Source organism: Trematosphaeria pertusa (assembly GCF_010094035.1).
Source record: "Trematosphaeria pertusa strain CBS 122368 unplaced genomic scaffold BU26scaffold_2, whole genome shotgun sequence".
Classification (NCBI taxonomy): Eukaryota; Fungi; Ascomycota; class Dothideomycetes; order Pleosporales; family Trematosphaeriaceae; genus Trematosphaeria; species Trematosphaeria pertusa.
In genome coordinates, this window is record NW_022987213.1 from 1,185,643 (window position 1) to 1,211,159 (window position 25,517).

The 25,517-nt window shown below is 54.1% G+C and overlaps 9 protein-coding genes across 9 annotated transcripts; 3 read left to right on the top strand and 6 right to left on the bottom strand.

Annotated features, from left to right (window-relative positions):
* Window positions 1–629: 629 nt before the first annotated feature.
* Window positions 630–1,669, bottom strand: BU26DRAFT_559103 (uncharacterized protein; the record flags this gene model as incomplete). Its single annotated transcript, XM_033832659.1, has 2 exons — window positions 630–1,119; window positions 1,176–1,669. The coding sequence occupies 2 exons, from the start codon at window positions 1,667–1,669 to the stop codon at window positions 630–632; spliced, it is 984 nt and encodes a 327-aa protein (XP_033689412.1).
* Window positions 1,670–3,058: 1,389 nt separating this feature from the next.
* On the bottom strand, window positions 3,059–4,691 carry BU26DRAFT_559104 (uncharacterized protein; the record flags this gene model as incomplete). The annotated part of the gene is made up of 4 exons (XM_033832660.1): window positions 3,059–4,019; window positions 4,068–4,132; window positions 4,179–4,380; window positions 4,426–4,691. The coding sequence occupies 4 exons, from the start codon at window positions 4,689–4,691 to the stop codon at window positions 3,059–3,061; spliced, it is 1,494 nt and encodes a 497-aa protein (XP_033689413.1).
* Window positions 4,692–8,970: 4,279 nt separating this feature from the next.
* Window positions 8,971–10,559, top strand: BU26DRAFT_137709 (uncharacterized protein). The gene has a single exon (XM_033819775.1). It carries the CDS (start codon window positions 8,984–8,986, stop codon window positions 10,373–10,375), a length of 1,392 nt encoding a protein of 463 aa, XP_033689414.1. The 5' UTR covers window positions 8,971–8,983; the 3' UTR covers window positions 10,376–10,559.
* Window positions 10,560–11,081: 522 nt separating this feature from the next.
* On the bottom strand, window positions 11,082–11,855 carry BU26DRAFT_500171 (uncharacterized protein; the record flags this gene model as incomplete). The annotated part of the gene is made up of 3 exons (XM_033826481.1): window positions 11,082–11,261; window positions 11,325–11,721; window positions 11,800–11,855. 3 exons carry the CDS (start codon window positions 11,853–11,855, stop codon window positions 11,082–11,084), a joined length of 633 nt encoding a protein of 210 aa, XP_033689415.1.
* Window positions 11,856–13,729: 1,874 nt separating this feature from the next.
* On the bottom strand, window positions 13,730–14,543 carry BU26DRAFT_559106 (kinase-like protein; the record flags this gene model as incomplete). The annotated part of the gene is made up of 2 exons (XM_033832661.1): window positions 13,730–13,742; window positions 13,846–14,543. The coding sequence occupies 2 exons, from the start codon at window positions 14,541–14,543 to the stop codon at window positions 13,730–13,732; spliced, it is 711 nt and encodes a 236-aa protein (XP_033689416.1).
* An 895-nt stretch (window positions 14,544–15,438) lies between these two features.
* Window positions 15,439–16,603, top strand: BU26DRAFT_600127 (kinase-like protein). Its single transcript, XM_033835151.1, has 2 exons — window positions 15,439–15,858; window positions 15,907–16,603. The coding sequence occupies exons 1-2, from the start codon at window positions 15,668–15,670 to the stop codon at window positions 16,511–16,513; spliced, it is 798 nt and encodes a 265-aa protein (XP_033689417.1). The 5' UTR covers window positions 15,439–15,667; the 3' UTR covers window positions 16,514–16,603.
* A 243-nt stretch (window positions 16,604–16,846) lies between these two features.
* On the bottom strand, window positions 16,847–17,392 carry BU26DRAFT_500174 (uncharacterized protein; the record flags this gene model as incomplete). The annotated part of the gene is made up of 1 exon (XM_033826482.1): window positions 16,847–17,392. The coding sequence occupies one exon, from the start codon at window positions 17,390–17,392 to the stop codon at window positions 16,847–16,849; it is 546 nt and encodes a 181-aa protein (XP_033689418.1).
* A 596-nt stretch (window positions 17,393–17,988) lies between these two features.
* Window positions 17,989–20,906, top strand: BU26DRAFT_537231 (AAA-domain-containing protein; the record flags this gene model as incomplete). Its single annotated transcript, XM_033831399.1, has 7 exons — window positions 17,989–18,470; window positions 18,523–18,844; window positions 18,900–19,283; window positions 19,344–19,700; window positions 19,746–19,949; window positions 20,024–20,407; window positions 20,568–20,906. The coding sequence occupies exons 1-7, from the start codon at window positions 18,340–18,342 to the stop codon at window positions 20,904–20,906; spliced, it is 2,121 nt and encodes a 706-aa protein (XP_033689419.1). The 5' UTR covers window positions 17,989–18,339.
* A 2,214-nt stretch (window positions 20,907–23,120) lies between these two features.
* BU26DRAFT_583016 (kinase-like protein) lies at window positions 23,121–24,571 on the bottom strand (the record flags this gene model as incomplete). Its single annotated transcript, XM_033834550.1, has 3 exons — window positions 23,121–23,618; window positions 23,666–24,014; window positions 24,067–24,571. 3 exons carry the CDS (start codon window positions 24,569–24,571, stop codon window positions 23,381–23,383), a joined length of 1,092 nt encoding a protein of 363 aa, XP_033689420.1. The 3' UTR covers window positions 23,121–23,380.
* Window positions 24,572–25,517: the final 946 nt, after the last annotated feature.

A 25,517-nucleotide genomic window follows, 5' to 3' on the forward strand; every position in this document is an offset into this window, starting at 1 on the left:
CAGGGGAGCGTCACAGTCCCATAGCGTGTCTCTCTGGATTCCTTGGGCGTGGATGGTGTGCGAAGAACCGTATCTAAGTAATCCAGGAAGAACTGGGCGTCCACCTTGCAATGCCCGCCGAGGATTTTGAGCGCAGTCGGAGAAAGGTCTTCAACTACGTAGAGCTCATGATGGAATCCCTTCTCAAGGTGCCCATCGAGATCGTCTTCGTCGACCCTGGGACATTCAGGCGAAGCATCAGGAAGGAACGTCACCGCATGAATCCTTGCTTTTCTGGCGGATGGAAAGGAGACGAAGGCGTTCAAGGGTCGAAAGTGCGGATTCTTCGAAGACAATCTCTCAACAAAATGTTGATACTCGACTGCTTTGCTGCTGGTTCCTGACTTTTGGTCGTTGGAAGATGTTGGGGCCATGACGGCTGTTAACAAGTTTTATCCGGAAACTTAAGAGGAGAATGCCCGAGAATGCGGGGTCGTGGGAGGCTGTATGTAAATTAGCATGCAGGCAAACGTGGGCAAGGCTGAGCTTGGCAGAGCTTGCCTCGTTGTTCCTTTTTCCAGTCTTCATGCTCAGCCTTCCTGTGACAACATGCAGCTGGTCGCGACGTATACAACCAGTCTCCGCGCTTCCTATGCGCCACTGAATAAAGAATCGTCCACAACGGTCACTCTACACTTCACTCCGCTCGCGTTCAGACCTTCCTCCATGGCCTTGCCATCGGGCCAGAACTGCCACTCCCGCACAACCCTCATCTGAATCTCAAAGGCCTCCTTTTCCAGGTCAATGCCCTTGAGCTTCTGGAACGCCCCAATAAGCGTGTGAGGCCGACTGGCACCCAAAAAAAAAGCCGGCTCCACTAAGAACTGCAGCTCACGCAGCCCAGACATGGCAAGAAATGCCTTGCAAGTGGCGTTCCAGTCTCCCTCTGAGGTTGAGGAGGTAATGCGATTGGCATCAGCGCCATCGAAGCGCTTTTTGGAAAAGGCATGGCGGATGATGACTCTGCGAATGAGCGCAAACCGTTTAGGAAGCGTCGTCCGACGGAAGAAATGTAACGCCCACAGACGGTTGAAGTGGAACGTGTTATGTGCGTAGAGGATGTCGATGGCTTCAGCATAGCTGCAGAGGTCAGCTCGCAATTCTCTTCAGCATGGGAATAGGACATGGGAGCCTACATTTGCCGGCACGTCAGAAGTATGTTGAGCTTGTTCCAGTGTTCTAATTGCCTATCTTGTGCAAAAGGCTCGGAGTATTGGATTGAGGGGATCGCAGGCGACTTCGTTATCCGCCCACGATAGCAGTCGTCGCACGCCGTCTCTTCACCGCGGCAGACACAGTGTCCCAGCTTGTGGACCTTTGCCAGAATGTGCACGACGTCGCCACCGAGCAAGAGCTCCCAGATGTGCAGCCTGATCTCTGCGGGGAGCCGACGTAGGAGCAAGCAATCCTCCTGGGGAGACTGCTCTACCCGAGGGCCAGGCTCTTTACGTCCGCATTCTCTGCGAAGACTTGGTCGTTTCCGGTCCTGGCAAGCCTCCGCGTTTGGAGGCGGAGTGAGTTGGTCGCGCTTGCGACGCGGGGGCAGCGGTGCTGGCTCCACGACCTCGTACTGCACCTTGGAGTGCTTCTTGAACTCTTCGGGAATGAAGCGGGGTACGCGATACAACATCGCAGTCGGAGGTAGAAGAGAAGAAGAATTCAGACAGAATAAAGACATAGCGGAAGATTTGTGTGGGCGCGGAAACGAGGAAGAGGTACAAGCCAGCAAAGGGAAGCCGATGAGGGGCAGGCGAGACTAAGGCTTCGGTCGCCCGCTGCGTTGCGCCTCAGGTTGTCTCGTACGAGCGATCAAGAAACTTGGAGTCGTTCGAGGTTGATTAAGAACGTCGCTGATTGTATTGCTAGAATATCGGCCTCAGCACGAGGATGGAATGTCGGATGGATGGAGAAAGGAGAGCCACGCCTTCCCGATCCCTCTCGCAAGGATCGCGCCTTCCTCGCTTGCGCCTAGGCTACCACGATCCTTGCAACACAACCAGCCACACCCTCGTCCTCATTGATCTCTCCTTTCCGAAAACAAAATCTCGAAAAAAGGTTCGCGAGCGAAAAAGCAACTTCTCTCATCGTATGATCTGCCGGGACGGCTGCTGATGTGGCTTGCTGGGCTACGCAGCGCCTCGCGCGATCGTGGCGTTTGCGGAAATTTGGTGACGGCTGTAAGATTTCGGCGATATTTTAAGATCTCTTTTTGGAGGCTCTGAGTGGGATGGGATGGGATGTGCAGGCGGAAAGGGGTGAGCGGGAGTGCGCACGACATTGAGGTGACGAATCTATGGTGACGGTACAATCTTTAGCTGGACCAACTATAGACGTGTGCGTGATAGCTGCTGGTGGGTACACGTATGCTCAGTAACGTAGAACGAACGAAGCACAATGCACGCGTCAATCCGTGTACGTATTCATGCCGGACAATTGCAAGGTTGCCTTGAAAACTAGCTAGATCTCTGGTTGCGCATCTACTACTTCGCTTTCAGTTCCGGATATGGATCTCGATATCCTTCGCCCTCCCATCATCGGGGCTCCTCTGTCACGTTGTGGCAGTTACTCTATCGTTATGGATTGACGAGGATAAAATATACATAGCAGGTGTGCGCCGCCTTCCTCATCACGTTCGTATGATGAAAACCATCCTCCTCCCACAATAACGCCAGATGCCTCGCCTAGGGGTATGAAGGAGACTCTTACATACGGGTAAAGTGTTCAGAAGGAATTTATACAGTGAAGACGTAAAGAAAGTAGTGGAAATACCATGATGTGCATGGAAGCAAAGTTTCCAGGTGCCTAACTGGCATGCCAGACGAAGCCGTCATGGCGAGGTCCGGCGTGACAGGGCTGTGCAAGCCGGACGACATCTATAAACGCCTGCGGAACCCGACGCAACGAAGCGCTATCGCACATTAGGCTCAAAGTCGGGCGGCACTGTCGAGGGGCATTGTATGGCTGCGAGCTGTAGCGCCAGATGGCACGCCATAGATGAGAGCATGCATTGCTTCCCAGTTCATCTCTCGTGATGAGAGACCGGAGATTTCATCATCTCTGTGCTTGAGACCCGGGGCAGATGCGATGACTCCGAATCAGAAATGCTCGTCATCCGGTGGAGGGAGATCGCGGGTCCAAATTCGCGCGTTTCGTTCGCATTACATTTGTAGTCGACGTCGTTCTCATATGAAACAGGCCTCCGTGCACGGCGATCCCTTGAGAGAAAGTCCATCGTCTCTGCGAAGGCGCGCTTGCACTCCGGCCAGGTTGTCGAAATATATACCATCGAATTCCAGAACCCTTGTAATGGGAGAACCATTGCCGATGCGAGGTTGAGTCCGTAAACCGCGTTGTCCCGGTGAATGAATTGTTGCAGCCGATTGACGGTCGATGGGACCCAGACAATAAAGAGAGCCGTGAACATGAGGAAGGCAACCTTGAAGTAGCCCCAGGCAGCCGCATTTCCTTCCATGGCCGCGTTTCGGCGTCGATTGGGATTGCCAGTGCCGATTGAGAGCAAACGAGGCGCCTTTATTTCTGCACCGCTGACCTGGTTGGTGGAGAAGGCAGTAGCTCGGTACCCGGTGTCCGGTTCATTCACACTTTTCGGCACTGTAACCTCAGCACCCAAAGGCGAGCTTGCACCGCATTTCACGCGTGAGAAGCGAGGCTCGGCAGATCCTGACGCTTCCATGGAATTGGAGAGGTGCCTCGTACTAGCAAAAGAGCTGCGAGACTCGTTACCGCAGATTAGAGTTGTGGGCGCGGAATCTTGCTCAAGTGTGGTGTGCGTTTCCACTTTCAATTCGGTCTCCACCTTGATGTTCCTTAAGTCGCCAGCGGTGAAGGGGTTGGACAGCGTAGTGGCCTTGGCTTCTGGATCGGATGCTCTCTTGGAGAATGACCGAAGTTCGGCGCGCTTCTTGAAGATCTTGCGCCCGGTCACAATGTATATACTAAGGGTGGCACAGACAACGACCCTAGATTCTCGTTAGCTTATATCAGACGGGAGTTGGAGGCAAGCTTACCAGACGGGTCCATAGAAAAAGGCGAGGCGCATCCACTCGACCTCAGCAGAGACCCAGCACCAGATCTAGCATGTTAGCTGCGTCCAATGCTCACTTGCGGCGGGCACTTACAGTCGCAGGGCCAATGATCCTCTGCGGCCCGACATGATCGAGGATAATGTATACTATTGCAGGGATTCCGGGGAGCCCATAGCTGAAGAGCAGATACCATTTCTCCAAGTGACGAAGCTGGCGAGAGTCGTAATTGTAGAAGAAGACCAACATTACATTGAGAGCCATGCAGAAGACCCACAGAGAGTCTGCCATCATGAACCTACACGAGTCAGCCCGCGGAGCCTGGAATGGCGAAACGACTCACCATTGGATCAGAATTCCTTGGAATTCACATAGACTGGAGAAGTGATTTGGGGGCCTGGGCAAGGCGGACAGCGAAATCAGAGTCGCAACGTTGCACATGAGGTTCCCGAATGACGCGTAGAAGACCAGTCGATTGATAGGCTTTCGAAAGTAGTGCCATCGAGAAAATGTGGTGATAATGAAGAGAGAGCCGACAATGGAGAGGATCGACATTGTCCGCTCGGAGGCCTGGATGGCCGCCAGCTGGCGAGCGGTTAGGGCTCCCATTGCGACACGGCGGAAGTAGCCTCTGGGTGTCGTAGAGGTGAGGGTTGCTGTGGCCGTGTACGGTGACAGATGGGGTCTAGACAAGGCCGCAAGTCGAAGTTATGGACGGCGCGGACAGCGAGGTGCTGTTGCCGGTCGCGCAGGCGGGCGAGCTCGTGCGCAGTCGCCGGGATGCTGAAGACGGCCGACGCAGGAGGTTATTGACACGGCAATGCTCTTCGTGTGAGGAGTCGGGGAGGGGCGACGTGGTGTTGTTGGTGGGGCGCGTCGATGAAAGGCTGCAGGACACAAAGGGAAGTCGCAGGTCTGCCGAAGTAGGAAGCCACAAGCGCTCACCAGGGTTCTTGGCAATGGGCGGAGGAGTGTGTGTGAAAGGGACGCCGAGACCGCGCAGTGAATTCTGCTATGGCGTGACTCTCTTCAACAAAGCGACTCCGGGATGTGGGTGAACTTAAGCCGCCCCGAGGGGATACGCCAAACTACGCCAGACTACGCCAGCTGGGGCCTAGGTGAGATGTACCTCCTGGCATTCGAGTACAGTGGACTGAAAGGGAGAAGGAAATCACAGTGGCCTGCCGGGCAACGTTGTACAGCACCGGACGACGACGTAGACGAGCTGCCGGCGGGTTGTGCCACCTGGTCGTTGTTGGTACCTGGCCGGTGACGAGGGCGCGGTGCGCTGAGAGACTCGGGACAGGCGATTTCCAGGTTCCTCGTGCTGGCTCGCTGTGAACGGGTGTGAAGCGGGTCGGGGCGGACGCAAGCTGTCGCGTTATTCACCTGTACGGGGGACAGCACGAAAGTATCACAGACCTTCACAGTCCCACGACGACGCGAGATACATATAGCACAGCGTGCGCCACTGCGGCAGCACAGGAAGCTTGCCATTTTCTAGCACACGTACAAGTGCTAGGGCGGCCTGGGTACGCTGCCCTGTCATTGCGAGAGGCGTCTGCAATCTCAGAATCCATGCTGATGGCGTGCAGGCGAGCTACACGCGGGCTTGGGGGCAGCATGCACTCGGGCGCTGCCAATGGCTCACTGTGGAGGATGTTTGTCGTCGTCTTTAGCTGCGGGTAGGCGAACGCTGCAGCCACCTCGGGCACGGCACGGACAGGGCGATCAGTCATCCATCGACGGACCATCGCGTCGCGTCTCGGCAGTGTCCATGCCGTCGAAAGAGCAGAACGAACCCTCCCGTGGCGTCGCCAGAGGATTCCTGGCGGATTCCCGGCTTATGGCGCACCATCGCGACCGTGATTGGGGCACGCTCGCCGGAGGCGTTCTTATGCCCTATACTTAACCGCGAGAGGAGGCATACGGGGCGCGTCCTCCCCCCGGCTCATCATCTTGTTCCCGCAAAAATAATCTCATAGCCCAGGCAAATTTTCTCTCCAGGTAACATCCATCATGCGCTGATGGACTCCACGCTGCCTGCCCCGCACGATCCGCGAGAATCGGAAAACCATCGGCCCGTCTGTCAATCTCCTTTTCCAGCGAGCAGCAAAGCCGACCGCTATCCGGGTTCGTAGCACAAAAACTCTCCTGCATGCCCAGAAGGCGCCCCTTCGCGAATCCTGGACATGGTTCGCGTGGCATGCATGGCTGCGAAGTCCTCCCCAGAATCAGCAGCGTCGATCTTATCATATCGAACATCCTTACACCACCACGGGCCGTCTGGAGCCTTACCATAAGCTGACATACCTCTGCGGCTTCACGACGGCCAATGACGCCCACTGACTTCAAGTGCGAGATTTGGGTAAGAGTCCTTCAGAGAGTATCGAGGAAATGCACCTGCACCTTCGGTTCTACTGACTGCCACTCGCTCATTTTCGGCGACTACTTTTACCCAGTATCGGGCTTCCGGTTAAAAGTTGCGTAGGCAGGCTGCCAGCGCAGCCCACCATTGGACGAAATCAGAAGATGCCAATGTTGGAGTCTCGTGGCTCCCTTGTCAGACGAGCTGTCGCGTTGTCTGGGCCTGGAGACGGCGCTCTTCCGCTGGCTCGGGTACCTGAACACCATCGATACCAAGGGGTATCTAGAGCTTGACCTTGAAGCACGAGCAGTGTGACCATCCTCGAATAGCCCGGAAGTCCACCTGTACTTCTCGCTCCGTGCTAGCAGAAGGACGTCAATGGCTCAATCTATAAGAAGCGGTCAACTGAACTGCATGTCGCATTCATGCAACTGTCGTCACAGAACCTAACCATCAGAATCCGCCAGCCAGGGACATTCTGCCCCTCAGACTGCATCATTCAGCCTACTGGCCTATCAACGGCCCGGCGTGTTATACTACGTTGGGGGGCGAACGACGCGACTTCTTCCCTGACTCGATATTTCCCGTCGCTGACGTATTTTGAGCCCACGCACGTGGTGGAGAGACGGGAACGCTGTCTGACTCGCAAGCCGAGTGGCGCATGTCGATAGGCCTCAACGGTGTTCTATACCAGAGGAGAGCAGTGCCCTACTCAGTAGCCGACAAGATACGGGAATGGGCGTCCAATCCACCCCCAATCCGACAACACCAAGACACTGCCCAGCTACCGGACTCATATCGTCGGATAAGATGAGAGGGGATTTAAGTTTTGCCTTGCGTGGCAGGATTGAGGAAGACAGCTGAGTTCCGGGTACGGATTGCATGAGATCCTGCAGGGTCCTGCAGGGTCAAGATGACAGCCGCGGAGAGGCATTCGAGTAAACCTGTTCAAGCCTCCGAGAACGAAAAGAGCGCGGAGAGAGAAGGTTGTGCTGGTGGATGTGCCTTTTGATGCGTAACCGAGGTACCTCGGCCAATGAACTGCGAGTCGCGGTCTGCAGCCCAGGCCAACAAGGGACCAGAGCGTTTCATCTTCACTGGGGCTTGCAGCTCGCCTCCAACTTCTCACTCTCCACGCCGAACCACCTCGATCATCCGTCCAGACCCTGCGTAGGACGCCCCACTGAATCTCCAGAATCTCGCGAATCCAGAGCACGTCGTGTAGAGACAAGATGGCAAACCTGTCACGGAACCACCCCGCATACAGTAGCAACGCCGACGCAGGGTACTACTCAACTAGCCCGACTTTTCCGTCATAATTAAAGCCTCCAGCCTCCAAAGCCATGTTTCATGCTATCTACACTATCTGACAAGCCTTTCTTGCAGCGTTCCGCTTCCTCATCATGACCCTCCTGAAAACTGTCCATCGCTGGCCTCGCATAACGTCTGAGCATTTCAAAGAGCGGGGAGATATCGATAGCGCGGGTGGCTGACGGATAGTTTGCGTTATCCCCCTTGCAAACCGTCACTTGCATGAGGCGCGACTCTGAGTGGGTGTATAGCGCAGGACAGGCTATTGTGCCCGCCTAGTGAACCTCATTCCTATTCTCGGATACCCTATGCGAAGTGCCGGCCCCCAGTTGGTTTCGCTATTCTTCGTCATCTCATATGGGGAGGCCAATGCTCCCAATGTCGGCAACTGAAATGGCAGTTCCTAGAGACGCCCACATCATCCCCTCTTTTACAGGCCCATGTAGCCTCCGGTGGGCGTCTCGACCGTCAAGTTACAACCTTTTTTCATCAGACCACACCTACCAATTTCCAGTCTTCACCAATATCCTCAATGGCTGCTATTTGGACATATCCGAGGACCTCAGTCCCAACACGACGGTGCGTGACGTTAAAATGTGCCAAGAGAACCGCGTACGTCTCGGTTCGTGTCGGCGAGGAGCACTCAAATACAGGCCAGAGCACACATGCTCCCGACCCGAGAGGCAGCAGTTGACGCCGTAGAATATCAGCTGCGACTCGCAAACATGTAAGGATTTCGAAGGGCCATGTGACTCATCGACAACGAGAGCAGTTCCCTGCCTCTGGCAAAGTAGAGGACGCGATCGAGTACCTCAGAGGGGCCACTGGGGACACAAGGTTGCGCAACTGAATACCTCCGAAGATCAGGACATAGGAGGAGCAACAAAGGGGCTCTGTCCGGCCGCAGACCATGAGCGCACTAGGGCCTCGCAGGCACAGAGGGGACCGAGATATATAACAGAAATGGAGGGTCAAGCTGCTGTTTGGAGAGATTCCGAGGCCTGCAATTATTAATTCCGCGTACCATCACCTCACTTAGCTGTCGTCTTCGTTGATATCCACTTCGTGGTCCAGTCCTCCGCTCGCGGCTGAACGGCGCTTAGCCAATCATTCCGCAGCCGCCATTGGCCCTGAAACTGTGGGGGCTCGTGTGGGGGCTCCTGTGGCCAAAGCTTTCGCGAGCCTCCCCTCCCGCCTGCACCCCACAACTTTCGCCTTCATCATGCGCCGTGATGCCGAACCGCCAAACCCGATGAAGCACTCTCGGAAGCGCGCGCGCGAACACGACTCCGAGTCCCCCAGACGACACCGTCGTCCACGTTTCGGAGCAGCGCCGCCCGCTCCTCCACCTGCCCAGCCAGAAGCACCGTCGCCGCCAACACTAGCACCCACCACTGCGTCGTCCAAACACGTCAATCCCTCCTCTTCGCAACGACCGCAGACACCATTCGAGGCGGAACCCAACGCACGCAAGCAGCCCAGCAAGGCGCAGTCAGAACCGAAGCGTTCCAAGCGTGCGCTTGACGACCCCGATTGCGATCAGTCCGCAACCAAGCGTCGTCGGCGGTCCCCACCAGCGTCGGAGCCTCGGGTAGCGGAGCCTCGAGCAGCAGAGCCTCAGGGGACCTGGTTCCTCAACCACTGGCTGGAAATCACTCCTCAATCGAGAGTCGTCCAAGAGAAGGTCGAAGGCAGTGGCGTCATTCCAACCATTGCGGAACTTCCCGAATTGGAAGCTGGTCGCGATCAAATGTCGCAGCAGGATGCAGAGAGCACCCAGGCGCCGGGCTCGGCGGTTTCCGAGAGACTCAAGACATCGAGCCCTATGTACCGTGGATCACTGAAGATGAACGGCATTGTCATAGACAAATTTGGGACCGAGATACCGCGGGACGTTGAGGAACTGGTCACCAAGCACGTACGAAAAGCGCGTACATCGCCACCGTTGGGAGAGGACAAGAAGGCCAGCATTAGGCGGAAGATCGAGGAGGTTTGGGACAGCCCTGAACCTACGGTGTCGGATATCATCACAGCTCCCCTCTTTAACCTCGCCCACCCTGCCCTTGCGCCTGGACGTGATATTCTCTGGTCCTCCAAGCCACTGCCTCGAAGTACCGACTACCCGCTCGTTACACCCAAAACTGACCGCCACTTGGGATTCCAGCCCACCCTCAGGTCTGAGTGGACTCGGGCCGAGCTCGCTGTGGCAGATCATCCCAAGGTTCGACCGTACTCGCAACCGACACGGGAAAACCTGTTCCCGTCTTTCCTTTTTGAGCTCAAGTCAGAAGCTACCGGCGGCACACTATACGGAGCTAAAGGCCAGTTGGCCACTGCCGGCTTCCACCGCGTCAGCTCGTTGATGTGGATACTCGAACAAATCGATCCGAATAGAACTCAATCGAGTTGCGACGCCATCGTCTTCTCGATTGCCATTTGTCAGAGAGAAGCCGTCGCGCACGTGCACTACTACAACCCGAAGGACCAGACCTTCCACATGTCCTACATCGACAGCTTCTACTTCGCAAAGGACGTCCAGGGCTGCCATGACTATGCCCAGAACGTCGTTGATTGGTTGCTGGAGACCCAACAGCCGATCGTTAGAACGCATTGAAAGCGTTGCATCCGATTACAAAGCTGTGGAAAAAAGCTCGATCTGCTAGCGCTGTGGTAGACGCAGTGGACTCGTTCGGGAGTGAGAGCGGCAGGTCAGCCAAGAGCCAACGACTGGTCTAGTTCGAATATACGACACTAAGACGGTCCCTCAGTCTTAACGATGGGCGGCTGCTCCTCCAGCCGCTTCCAGGGCCATCCTAAGCCCTTTGCCCTCCTTCCCAGGCCCAATTTCTCATCACGCGCGTATGCCTTCATCCCTATCACCATCGATCATTCCTGCACAATGACCTTTGCCATTGCCTCTTGGAACTCCCCTGGAACTCCCCAAAGTCCTCATTGCGTTTGAGCTCGTCAAGCTCCACCCCGATGCTCACCGCCAGCTGCTTGAAGCAGTCGAGCGACCCATTCTCCGCAGCTTCCTACCACTCGTTCTTCGGTTGCCAGTGCAACTGTTCGTCCTCGATGGTGGCCGCCGCCCGGGGGTGGGGGGAGGGGGTTGCTTGCTTGCGATGGTGCACGAAGTTTCGCAGCTCTTGCGCTTCCTGGGGGGTACCAGCGAATCACCGTGTTGATCTTTGCGGCGGCGTTGACCAGTTCCTGAGCGTTGTCCAGGCTTGATAGCACGTCTAGTATGACGATGCGCCTGGTGAGAATCTGCGTTTCGAGGCTTAGTAAGGTTGATTTTTTAGGTTTGTTAGCGAGGCCTAGGGCCGATCCGTCTGGGCCAAGTCGCCGTGATTGGGAAAGGCGTTGGTCTCGACGTCGGCCATATTGTGGCAGGAGAAAAGTAGTAAGTGGAAGTTGAGTAGTTTGTCGAACGGCAGAGGGACTTTGCTAGATGGGCTGCTACGTGTGGGAGATGTGGCTAGGTATTTATATCCATGCTGGAGCACTCAGTCATATGAAAAGCCAAGCTGCCAGCGCTGGGCTAAACGAGTAAATCTAACCACCACCTCGGGGCCCATTGCCTCCCCCGGCACAGGTGCTGAGGCAGCCTGCTCTTTAGGTGCCACATGCATCTCCATAGCCTTTGCCAGTGGCCTTGCTTCTGCGTACCCAGCGCCTGCTGTACCAGCTTCCCCCGATACGATAAGCAGGCTCTCGGTGCTCTCCCCACGAAGTATGCATTTCCGAATTTCACCGGCCTGGGCTATGCTCGAGGCAGAATTGCTCTGAGCTGCGAGAACACAAAGCCAGTCTGCCATGCCGTTCATTCCCCGTGGAGGACCATTGGACTGCTGTTGCGCAAGCATTCGTGTGTGGTTAACTTCCGCTACAATGTACTCAGCCAAAGACCCCAGGACGCACGCACGAGGGACGGAAAGATTCACCCTCATATCCCCTCTGCAATCTGCATACTAGGCTAACCTCTCGTCCAAGGAGGCTCGTAGCGCGCTAAAGTCCTCTCTCAGGGCCACGCACACGGAGATCAGAACAGGCTCGGATAGCTTGTCGAACTCCGCCGCGGCCAGAGCCATCAAGACGGATATGGCGTCGAGCCCCGTGTGCCGTTTCACGATTCGATGCCGGTTCTCGCGCTTGAGGCATTGCCGCACCAGATCGGGGTTCTTAAACCGCCTCGCAAACTTCTCTCCTCGTCCACGCCGGCCAGCTCTCTTGTTGTTCTCCACCCATGGTTAGCCCTCAGGGTGCGCGATGGCCACCCACGAGTGGAGCTCCTCGGTCAAGGGGATGGTGGAAAGAAGCATACGGAGCCGGGCAGAGGGCATCCCGGCTTTTCTCTCGATGGCGAGGTCGAACACGCGCGGGCCCTCTCTAACGCCTTGAAAGCCCCCAGCAATCGCGTCTAGTGGAGTTCTCGTCCAAAACGCCTTCAGACACGTGTCGGGCTTTTTGCAACTTTTAGAGACTGGAACGCTGGCATTCCTCGGAGCACGCCCTCGATGATTTCGCCTGCAGTTTTCGCAAGAACGCAATGGCTAAGCGGCGGTAATGCTCAGGGGACCGAGAGGGGGTACTACCCTCGGCATCTACGCCCAGAGCACTAGGCGAGAGTGACCACGGATAACCGGTTTGAAACGGTCTGGTGGTTGGAAATCCGACTTCTTGCAACGAGTGTTCCTCCTCCCAAGTGCATGGGAGCGGAGGGTGGTTTGCCCCTGAGTTTGGAGGAGTCAAATGTCTCGATAGGAGGAACGACTGTTGCAGGTTCACCAGAGCTGCTTGGCGTGTATGCGGACCACACTGCGCAATCATGGCAGCCGGTGTGCTGACGACTTCTCCCAGGAGAGCCTCGATGTCTCCGCTCGTCGTGAGGAGAGAGAAGGCTGAGTCGTGCAAGGCTGGGCTTCACCCGTCATGATATAGAACAGAAGCGGAAACATGGGACAAGAAAGAAGCAGGACTTACCTGGCGCAAGACCCATCCCTCATGTGTGCAGCCAGAACTGTGGAAGTGAGATGGGGAAAGGGCAAAAACACGGGGGGCAAGGGAGGACCCGGGTACCGCGCTTCTATCGCCGATGCGTTGTCTCTTATCTTGCAATAGTATCGCTTATCTGACGCCTTTAGATAGGCACGCTATCACCTGCATCTCGAGGACTACCATCTAGACCACAGCCGGAGAGCTACTTCCAAGTCCATGCAGATCTGTTGTGCAGTGCAATTACACGGCGACTTAACGTCCAGGCTAAACACAAACATTCATTTGAGAAAGTAGAGAGATCCACGGCGGAAGACACGTCGACCACACCATCTTCTTTCTCAGCTGTATCATCGAGCCGATCTGGAGTACAGGTTGGAATGCAACTCAGCCGCACCCACAACCCATCACCACCCTCCCGCTCGCTAGCAACAACCCCAAAATGATGCGGCAGAAGCTCATACATATGGCCGGGTCCGACGACAACACCATCGATTTCCGCATCATTTGTTACCTATATCACCTCTAGAACTTCACTTACGCTCATCAGACAACTCCTGAGGTTCAACGTCGCGAAATCCGACATGTCCTTCTCCTAGCTACCCTCCACCCCACACAGCAATATTGATACGCCTGGGGGCTCGACGGAGCTCTCCAGCGCGCAGCGATGTCGATATACTTAAAGATGCAGGTAACACAATTAACTCATAGGGGATACTTAGTAGCTAGCTGATAAACTTATGCAAATACTATCCTAGTCCGTATTTCCAACTCCCCTTTCTCGTGTGGCCACGGAAGGCGCTCCACTCGAATTTGAAACTTTTCTATGCGCAGATCCAAGCCAGCTATGACCGTCATCATAGTAAAACGGGGGCTAGCCGACTGTCGATAAACCTAACACCTGAGACATACGATTTGCTGGACGGGAATATGGAGCGCCATCTAATGGATGGAATGTTGTCGGACTCCGCTATGTTGGCAACCTAGAGGTCATGTTAGCCCTAGAAGTGGACCGGCCTGACGTGTCACCCAGCCCCCAAGATGTGCTTAGAACAATAGCCATTACTAAAGAAATCAATGACGTACTGCTTGGACTGCACGAAATCAACCAGTTTTTGTGAATCATCCTCTTCGCCATCAATTACAGAGGAAGGGCCGTGCCGTTCGAAGAAACGGCGCTCGAAAAACTCTGGGTAAAATCCGGCATACTCCCAGTCAATGATGGCCGCGATCTTGAGTGAATCTGGGTCGACAATGACGTTCTTCTGGGAGAGGTCGTTGTGGCAAAAGACAAATTCGTCCGTCTCAGAGCTTTGGAGATTCCAATCATCTCGAAATGTTATTCGAGATGCTCGATAAGGGAGAACAACATGGCCAGACGGTCCGCCTATCCTCGAAGATTGTAGTCCGCGCAAGGTTTGAAGATGGCCTTCCAGCTCTTGCACCACGGTGGCCCTCTGACTTTCGTCGAGGGCGTCCATTCCAACGCCGCGAACATATTCCATTACGAGATATACCGCGCCGTCATCTTCGAAGGTGCAGTGAAGGGTTGGAACCGGAATATCCGAATTGTCTCGAATAAATCTTAGACATGCGGCTTCGTTGAGGAGTCGTTCTTTGCTTTGCCTTGGGACATGGATGGTGCCTTTGAATTTGCTCAGCTGCCATTCGTGAGGACGTAGCGACCGCTTGATAAATGCGTTATCCACATGGTAGTATTTCCTCTCCGCAGTAATACCTATGCAGTTCTCCTCTCTCTTGAGCATGTCGTTTGTGACGACCATGGTGATGGCTGATGAGGTGAACAGGCCGCGTTGCAGCGATGAGGTAAGAGCCGAAACGCTTGACCATATGCGGTAGGCGGGGCTAGGCAACAACAACCACGCCAGATAACTTCTGATGAATGCCACCTGGGCAGTTTTCACCCCTCTTTACGCCTTATAACTGCGATTTGGCTACCTACCTTCCCGTAATGCCATCCGAAATTGTTAAATGCAAGAGCTGCGGAGCGGATGTCTCAAGCACCCAAACGGAATGTCCGAATTGCGGCCAATCTCCACACTAAGGTACCCAGCCTAGGTCGCTAGAATGAACGACACTAACTACATTCCTTGACCCTATGACCCAGCTACTATTTCATTGACCGGCGAACGGCCTCCGAAACCATGTCGAATGTATTCGGTGACGTCTGTGAGCGGGCCATGCAGCCGTTCGACCCGCTCATAGCAGAGTTGGCGCCTGCTGCGATGCCAGCAGCAGCATCCAGAGGAGAACAGAATTGAAATAATCGTGTTGTTGGCGTTCCTTTATTCATATTCGTCGGAACCGCTTTTGGATTAGTCGTTTAGGGTTGTAGAAATCAACACTCACAGCTGGATCCTTCTCACCATCCTGAGCAGATTGAATCACACTGCCACATTCATTACAGTGTACAAGGCACCACACCGTGATATGGCCACAGTCCTACCTTATTCCATTAACTATCAATGAATCTGAACCGAAATGGTGGGCCATAGCTTTTGCTCGCTTCGCACCTTGCCAGTAATATACCCTTCCATCGACCCCTTATTGAGATCTGAAGTGTGTTAGACATGGTTCCTCCCGATGACTGATCAGCTCCAACGGCTCGCCACCGCGTCCCAAATTCCACCGTACAGCGCAGCACCTCCAGTAGTAGAACGGCCAATCAGCACTGGCTTGTAAGCTCCGCGAACCAGCTCAGGACATCTCGCTCCTAATATCTTCTGGTGACATCAAACGTGCCATGTGCCTCGGCCGTACTCAATGCCAAGCCGACTCAACGGCTTCACCGCTAGTCTAGAATCGCCACCCCGCGTCCCTAACAGAAGGCAGGGCACCAGGCCTTCTAACCCCAACACCTTCAAAGTCTTGGCCTCTTTTCCTCGATATGGAGACGATAAGCAAGAATGGGCGTACAGCCATTGTCTTTCGCGTAGGGCACGGCTTGGTTGGCAAAATGCCGCGGGATATGCAAGAAGGATTGCCAGGTCGCGAAGAGTTCGGCGCTGAGATCGATAATGCATTCGTCGTGGAGAGGAAGCTCTTAAGCAGACTGGGAATTCATCCCAGGATTGTTCCGTTTGTATCCACCTCCATATCACGTCCTAATTCTAATATGGCTACCAGATACTATGGGCCCTGTACGCTCGAGGGCATAAAGGACGGCTTGCTGCTTGGCGAAGCGAACTGCGGGGATCTTCAGTCGTACATCGACAAACATAATGCCAAAATCGACGACGCTTTGCGTAAGAAGTGGAGTTTGCAGGTCGCTCAAGCCGTCGCATACACCCACGAGACAGGCGTCATCCACTCGAATCTGGGCACAACGAATGTGCTTGTCCATCAGACCGGCCAGAATCTAGACCTCCTTCTTGCTAATTTTGGCGGCTCTAGATGCGTCGAGCTGAATCTAGATGGCGGCCTGCTCCCTGATAATCCCTTTAGCGATCCGTGCTTAACAGATTACGAATCGCCGAAAGTCGACGTTTTCAGTCTGGGAGTCGTCATCTACGTTATTATGACCGGTCATTACCCTTTCTACAACGGCCCAGCACCGCAGAATGCAGAGAGATTTGTATATGGCGAACGTGTGCGCATGCTGTTTGAACAAGGGCATTTTCCGAATCTGTCTGATGTGCCGTTTGGAGGCATCATCGCAGGATGCTGCTGCGCGCGGCGATTCGAGACTGCAAAGGAGGTCGTTGCAGCCCTCGAGGCAGAAATGGGACAGTAGGTTTATGAGCGGTGGTGGAAGGCAGCGTCACCAGGGTGCAATAACTCATGTCCGATAGGACACTACTAGATTAGCTAATCTACAGTCTCTCTTCACGTACGAATATGTTGTTTCCCTGCAAAAAAAGAACATCATGGCTACGGCGCCACCATTGTCACCCCAATTGCTGCTGCCCACCTATGAGGCTGAAGTTTCTTATCACTGTCCGAGGAAGCTTGACATGGAGATCGTAAATCGTGTCGATGCAGGGCATGGGCATGGGGCGTAGGTCATGGAGCATGGCTTCTCGCAGCCACGAAGGCTGCAGTTGATTACTATTCAAGCTCGATATAACTACACATGAACGTCGATGATGACTGCTCCTCCCAGTAGAGGATGTGCGGCTCGCGCGAGCTCTCCATCCATCGCTGGTCCTGCCTCCCGACCACTTGCTCCTGCTGCTAGTTTGCTCTCGCCTAGGCCGCTGACGGTCCCCCTCCGTCCCCAGAGGCCACTCGAAGGCACCTGGCTCGGCCTCACGGCTGAGTTGACGGCCCTGGGCTGTTGTCCCATCTCGTGCTGATTCGGCGAAGCCACACACCTGGCCGCCGTGTATGTGATCGGATCTAGAGCACGGGTTCGGCCGGCGGTGTTGGGGCCGGACGTGTGGAACTCTGGTTCCTTTCCTGTTCGCGCACCCACGGCACCGCGTTCGGAATCGACGGCGAGCTCGATGCGCGACGGGATCTTGGGTATGGGCGGTCGGTCGCCGTGGTCAAGGCCGTGGAGTCGAGGTGTGATACCGGGCATTCGGGGCGTTCGGGCCGGCGCGATATCGATGAACGAGCGTATACGTGACCCGAATGTCGTGCGAGCGGGTCGGCGACGAATGCAATCCATGACCTTCCTCAATCCTATTCCACACCGCTTGTGTGTGTTCGGAGGGCACCCAGTTGGCGTACGTCGACGGGAGGGCTCGAAGCTTGAGTCGTGGCCGTTTCGGGCGGGTATTCGTACGGCGTCGGTGCCGTTCGCATGCGACAGTGGGCGATGGCGGATGTGCGTGCCGCTTGGAGGGTGGCTGGTTGAGGGCTGTCCGTCGATGGCTCGAGGCTCAATCTACGTCCGTCGCGGGAAGCGGTTCATCCGGCGCTGGTGAATGTTGAGTGCCTTTGGCGCATGCGGTGGCGGGCGTTGGGGGACGGTCGGTTCGCCATTGTGGTCGAGGGATCGCGAGCTGCGCCGATGGGCGTATCGCGCTCGTCGTGGGCGAAGGCGGCAACCTCTGGGGACGCTCGCCATGCCTGCGCGGGCACGGCGCGTCGCTGGCCGCCTTTTGGTGAGGTACGGGTGACTTGGAGCCTGGTGTTGCAAAGCCCTCCCGGGTGGGCGTGGAGTGTGTGATCCCGGCGGTCGGGGTAGGTGTTTCTCCGGTCGGCTTACGTAACTCTGGCTCGCGTCGTCATATCTAGGTAATAAAATAAGTTTAAATAATAACTACTCCGCCATTTTTTGTAAGCGAGAATCTCGCAAGTAGCTTGGTCCAAGCTTCGGCCTCACGAAACGTGGTGAAACCACCACGAAGATACAACGAGCATGCAGCGGATAAGACTCCCGTCTTTGACGTTGCTCTTCTACATATCCTGGAGAGCGAATTTCGAAGACCTAATCTACGCAATCCTGCCTCGCCGCCACAATCTGGTTCGATTCGATACTAGGGCCGTTGTCACTGCTGCCTTGTTCCTATACGTGGCCTTCGCCGCGTCCCGCGCGCCGACGATAGATACGGTCGACCACAGCAGCTGCAGCAACCACCACCTCAAAGAGCGCCCGAGCATGATGCTAGGATGAGCGGATACAGAGACCAGCCTCCTCGGGGCTTTGGCCAGCCGCCTCCACCAAGCGTGGGCCACGGAAGATGTGTTCAGCTCCGGCCCATCAAAAGCCCCGGAGGCAACGCCTATGTATTCAGCAACTTGTACGCCTCCTTAGCACAATATACGGATAAGCTCTTACTAATCTTCGCACAGAGCTGCCGTGTCTCCACAAGATTTTCCGCCCTCGCGGGATGGCTCCGATATCTATATACGCGTTAACCGCAACTTCGTCCTCTCCGCGCGGCCTACCGAGGGCTGCCGTCCTGGCGAGATTGGCTTAACGGATGCGCAGAGAACATGGGCGGGCATCTCGCTCGGTCCCCAAGACATTGTCACCGCCGAACCTTACGATGCGTTCGCTCAGGGGAGTGGCCAGTCATATCTGGGAAACCTGGAAGTTGAGGTTGGCTTTGCCACAAAGAGGACAACTGAAGTGCTGTATGATCAAGACGAGCTTGCAACGCTTTTTAAGAAGGTACGTTAGTAAGCAATTATCCGGGATAGAGCGGTACTAACCAGACAACTTGCAGAATTTCGAGAACCAGCTCCTTGCGCCAGGACAACAGCTGCTTATGGATGTTAAGAACATTGTTCTCAGATTGTCGATACGGACTGTCCAACTCGTTGATCTATCCATGGAGAAAGCGGAATCCGCTTCTGATTCGCTCAGGGACCCCAATGCCCGTGGTATCCTCACCCGACACACCCAAGCCGACTTCTTCAAGAATGCGCGATCCGACATCAAGCTGAAGGCTTCTAGTAGGCGTCCGGTTAACTCTATCGTTCAACCTAGGTTTAAATTCGAGGACTTGGGTATCGGTGGCCTAGATACGGAATTCAGCTCGATTTTCCGGAGGGCATTCGCTTCTCGCATCTTCCCACCCGGCCTTGTAGAAAAGCTGGGTATTCAACACGTGCGCGGTATCCTCCTTTTTGGCCTACTAGGAACTAGCAAGACCTTAATTGCACGCTAGATTGGCAAGATGTTAAATGCTAGAGAGCCTAAAGTTATTAACGGGCCTAAGGTGCTTAACAAGTATGTTGGTCAGTCTGAAGAGAATATCTGGAAACTCTTTGCCGATGCAGAGAAGGAATACAAAGAGAAGGGTGACGAGAGCGGCTTACATGTTATTATCTTTGATAAACTAGACGCCGTCTGCAAGCAGAGAGGATCTAGCGGAGGCAGCAGCACTAGCGTTAGTGACAGCGTCGTCAATCAACTCCTCTCGAAACTTGATGGCGTGGAGCAGCTGAACAACATTCTTCTTATCAGTATAACTAATAGAATGGACATAATTAACGAAGCGCTGCTGCGTCCTAGCCGCCTTAAAGTTCACATGGAAATCTCCCTTCCAGACGAGGCGGGCCGTGCTTAGATCCTAAAGATACATACAACTAAAATGCGTGCTAACAATATTATTGATGGCGATGTTAACCTTGAAGAGTTGGCTAAAGTCACGAAGAATTTTTCAGGTGCCGAAATCTGTGGTCTCGTTAAAGCAGCCTCGTCCTTTGCTTTCAACCGCCATATACAAGTTGGCACCATGGCTTCCATCAAGCCCGACGTAGAGAACATGAAGGTAAGTGACTCTTCAGCTAAGTTGACTTGTTGATACCCTTCTGGATGAGCTTAGCTAACCTAATGGTCTAACAGGTTAATCGTCTTGACTTCTTGAGTGCGCTCGAAGAGGTAAAGCCGTTGTTTGGGGCAGCAGAAGAGGAACTCGGGAAACGTCTGCTCGACGGTATTGTGCATTTCTCCCCATTTATTAACGATATACTTGGAGAAGGAAGGCTCTATATCAACCAGGTCCGTAAGGGCTCAACACCAGTTCTCTCTGTTGCCCTGCACGGGCCACGAGGTAGCGGGAAGACTGCACTAGCGGCAAAACTGGCCATTGACTCGGGGTTTCCGTTTATTAAACTTATATCGCCTGAGGACATGGTTGGCTTTAGCGAGATGCAGAAGATTCAGCAGCTTAACAAGGCTTTCCTGGACGCATACAAGAGCTCTCTCAGCATCGTTGTTATTGACAACGTTGAACTACTCATCAACTAGGCGCCTGTTAGAGCACTCTTCAGCAATAGCGTACTGGTCGCACTTAAAGTTCTGCTTGCGAAGCAACCACCCAAGGTAAGCCGAAAACTGGCACCTACCTCAGAGGCTGGCCTGAAGGCGGTCGGACTAACAAGCACAGGATCGCCGTCTGCTGATTTTCGTGACTACGACCGAACGGCTATTGCTCGATCAGTTAGATCTGTTCCACCGCTTCGACACAGACATTGCAGTGCCAAACGTTAACACGCAAGCCGAGCTCGCGCATATCTTACAGTGCTCAGGAATGTCAGATAGCGATCAGCAGCGTGCTATTAGGAAGATTCAAGAAGCTACAGGCAGCGCAGAGGTAGGGGTTGGCATCAAGAAGATCTTGACAGCTATTCGGACGGCCAAGGAGGATCAGGATGTGCCAGGCCGCTTCGCCAGAGTCATGTCTCAAGCTATTGCAGCCAACAGGAAAGACGAGCGCATGATGTAATCGATCACCGGGTCGCAGAGTTCGTTGTATCAGATGGATGATGATAGACCATTGGGTACCGTCGTAATCGTAAGGAAACAGATACATGATGATGGTAGAGACTGTGTCCTCATCAGAAAGGAAAAAGATGCGTGATGATGGTAGTGACTGTGTCCTCGTATAGCCGTGCTAGTCCCTTCCCATTTCCATTGATTTGATCACAGTGGTCAGCGACTGATTCAACTGTTCAAATAATGACTGGTCCGTGATAGCTTCCTTCCCATATCACACTGATGCAGATCAATGATTATGTGCGCACTGAGCACCGTATTGCCCTGCTGGGACGTCGGCGGCGCAGTCTGTATGAAATCTTAGCCACTCTGCATCTCTGCAAAGGCTCAACCTATTTCCAAAGTGCATACTGCAGGTGTCACAGGCTACGCTGTTGACCAAGACTTCAGTCTGATGAGCCATGATGATATCCTACAAAAACTTGTTAGAGACGTACTAAAATAGAAATAGAAGTGCTTTGCAACGCCCAGGATGAGCGTCGCCTGGATGGACGGTCCAGATGACACGACTGGGCAGACCACGAATAAGTGTAAACGTCGTACCTGTTATTTGAAGCTTCACGCTGCTTCTCTGTTGTGACCGGGGAATTGATGATTGTGATGGTCGTTGTTGGAGATGAATTGTGAGATGTCTCATTCAAACAGGGCTTCGAGTCCTCTACTATATATACACCTCCAGAGGAATAAAGATTAGCAGTACCAAGCGGTGCTAGGATTATGAATGAGGCAGTGAGATGAAGGCGTCTGCACCTCAATCCTTGCGGCATCGCTACTACGGATCGTTCGGCTTTGCCAGAGCGACTTCGTTGCACTGCAGCGTTACGGAGGGAGGCAGTGGCGCGTAGGCATCAGTGGGAGCTAATTCCTTTGTATCGTTCGAGGCATCATTGTGGATTTGCACACCCTACTGCTGTACAGCCGGTGACACGACCAGGGTGGCTTCAGAAGTTCGACAATCTCATTACTATTGGCCAGCATATGCCCGCCATTGCCGCCGGGAAGCTTCACCTGCGTCGGTGTCGGCAGCGGTGAGCCTTTCAAGCAACCTATATCCGAAATGGCACTCAGCCTTCCCTCATTTATAAACTGTGCCGCAACCCTACATGGATAATTCATCTACTTGGGCTACCCCCACGTCACCTCCAAGCGCAGCACTTGTGATCGCCATATTCTTTGAGGTACATACAGGTCTACGGAAAAGTCAACGCTTCGATCTGTCCCAGTCAGACGGATGAACGAGAGGTTGTCGAAGGGGAACCTCAGCCTTGCAGCATTTTGGAGTAGCATGTGATGAACAGATAGCCTCGTGAGCCCCCTGACACCTAAGTTGCTGTACGAAGTGCGGGCCGGTGTGTCACGCGCGGGGTGGTACCTGGCCTAAGTCGAGAGAAGGAGAGGGGGGGTTTCTACCCTAGCATGCAGATCTACTGGGTTTTCGGTGTTCTCTTGTTGCTTTCGACATGTGCCAGGCAAGGAGCGATTAGAATGTGACGGAAATATAACTAAATGCGGGCGCAGATTCAAGAAGTCTTTGTGCCTCTTACCTTGCGAAGCTGTAGGGATTAGTGCTAATTTCGACGTGCATGTGAGCGGCGGAAGGGCGGAGGAGGTTCGAGAATGTCGCATAACCGCAGGGAGGAGCACTTCGATGTCGGGCAGGAGAGGATGCTGGCGGGATGGTAAGCGAGCGCATTGGCGTAGGAGTTGGCGAGGACGATGTTGGAACGCGATTGCGGTGAATGCAACTAGATCTCTACATAGCCCTCGTCAATGCGACGTCGTTTTTCCTGCGCCGAGCTTCCCTAGTCAGGAGCCATTGTTCCTTACTGCCCCTCCGCTATAGCTAGCGACAACTCATAATCGTATGCGCAGACTTGAGCGGTCGACGTCGTTTGGGTTGCGATGGCCCTGAGAATGGACTGCAGGAACGTTTTGACACGGATCGATGGGTGGGATGAGCAATCCGCACCAGACACGCCCGCGCGCATCTCCCATGATGCAATGCAATCGTTTAATGCACTCAGAGAACCACCACTAGCAATTCTAACCAGCATATCTCAAGCCAGCCCATGGATTCACCAGGATTCCCACCAGAGATAGTAGGGGGTATGTACATTCAGAGCAGCAAGAACACAGAAGTCAACTACCCTGCAGACGGGTGATTGGTTGGCTGCACCGCTCCCACCGCATATTGCTGTATGTCCAGGCACGCGTCCGACTCATTGAAGCCTCATCTTATGCGGATAACTAGACTAATCGCTAGCCGCGCAGGAGATGATTGAACATGCTGCCGACAGGTGGCGTGAACTGACCAGAAGGGATGTGTCCAACATTCGAATTCCTAAAAATAAAAGATTGTCTTCTTGGATATTGAATATGCTATTTAGGAGGAACGTAGATACGGAAAAGCCGAAGAATAGAACGTTAGGCACCGTAAAGTCCCATAACGGCTTGAAATGAAGCATTGGACAAAAGCTGTGCAGCCGTTATCCGTTTTTGAGGATCATAACGGAATCCTTCTAGCATAAAGGACAGTACGTGAGCAGCCTCGTTCGAAGTGACGTCAGGGCGGGAACGTGCAATCATTGCTTCAAGGGTGTTCTCAGGCTGTGTCCTCGGATCGTACCATGAAGCGCCATTACTGCCGGGTTGGTGGTAATAGCTGTGCCAGTTTTGGGGTAATGGACCAAGGACTTTAACCATACAAACCAAGGGAGATGGCCAAGATAGAGCTTTGCGAAGATACACATATAGCTCCACATGTCGCTGGCAGCACTTGGGTCTGTGTTGTGAAGGCGTTCTGGGGCACACCAGCCACTAGGTGATTGTGGCTTGTAGTTTACCGAAGTGCCCGCCCTTATTGCTATGCCAAAATCAGCGAGATAGACTGATCCGCTGAGTAAAGTGGCGGGGAACACTGCTGGCCTAACGAGTTCTGCAGCCCCTGTCGGAGGTGCTAGAAGGTCCTTTTTAGGCCGGCCGAGGTACTGGTATTTCGTCTTAGTGTCATACGCGTCAAGGGGCACGATGCCGCACAGGATGTTTTTGTCGTTTAGATCTATAGAATGTAAGCGCAAAGAAGATTAGGCGAGCGGGCGGTAGAAACGGACCTCGATGGACGATGTCGGCGTCGTGCAGGCATTTCAAAGCTTGTAGCACCTGCTTCGCCGCAGACATTCGGCGAGCCATTGACATGCTGGCGAAGCTGGAATTGAGACTGGGGCCTCGCAGGGGGAACACCAAGACTGTGTGGCGACGGTCGGAGCAGGAAACGGAGAAGGAATCGTGAGAAAGAAGAAGTTTAGAGCTGTCCTTGACGCGGTGGCGGATTTCGTTGTGGATAGCGAATTCGTTGTCCACCGTGTTACTAGTAAGAGTAGGGACCTTAAGGGCGACGTCTTGATTTCGAACGGTATCATGGGCCATCCAGACGGTAGAGAAGCCGCCGTGGCCAAGTTTATGCTCTATGCGATATCTCCGAGCTAGGACCATTCCAATACGGATCGGATAGTAGAATGGCCGCTGATAGTAGTGTATCATCTCTTCAGCATTCTCCTCGAGGTCCTCGACCTCGGTCTCGTCGTCAAGGTTTACAAAGTATCCGTAGTCAGCCATCGCTATGGGGTGATTCAGCAGGGGCGGTGGTAGGTCTGTTGCTGGCGCCCTCGTGTATGGAAGCGGTAACTAAGTGGGGATGAATGGACAAAGGGTTGGTGGATAGCGTGGTGGGTGGATAGCGCGGTGGGTGGATAGCGCGGTGGGTTGACAAAGAGCGTGGTTAATGGAGAGCGTAGTGAATGGAGAGGGTAGTAGGTAGAGAGTGGTAGGTGGAGGGTGGCGGATGGTGAGCGTTGGGTGGTGGATGGTGAGTGTTGGGTTGCCGCTGTTAGAGTACAATCGCCAAGCTTCCTAATCGGGCACTAGCGCCACAGAGATTTCTTCGATTTCTCGGAGCTATATACACTCAATACAATACACCTCACCCCAATATGCTGTATTCCTCAATTTCCTACTTTAACAGCCGCCGCTGTCACTTGTTCACCGTGCTTGCCTTGGCATAAAGATTGCAAACTAGACGGATCCATCGATCCATTTGCAATCGCTGTATCCATTCACAACGAATCCAAGCCTGCGCGCCTGGGAGCCATTGCTTCCCAAGGACCTCCCGACCGCTGCCATCCCCACACCAGGACGTTAGGTTTCCCGTTGGTTTGGAGGTTGGGGACGAGGATAGCACGCAATCCGGGCATCGACCCTTTTATCGAAGCGCTTAATGTGTTAGCATCAAGGCTATATAAGCCAATCAACATCCAACAATTTCACGTCAATAACACTAGCGAGGCTTAGCAAGGCTGAGCTCGGCGCTTAGTAAAACATACCCACAGCCAATCTCCATACAGCTTTAGGCGCAGAGTAGACTTCAGATACAGAGTGACTATACAAAACAAAGCGTGGCCTCCTGATACCTCTGCGCTGGCGCTTAGACTTGCTCTTTACTGGGCATCGAGTAGTAATACACCCAGTAGCCGCCAGGAAGCCATCCTGAACCCCAACTACACCG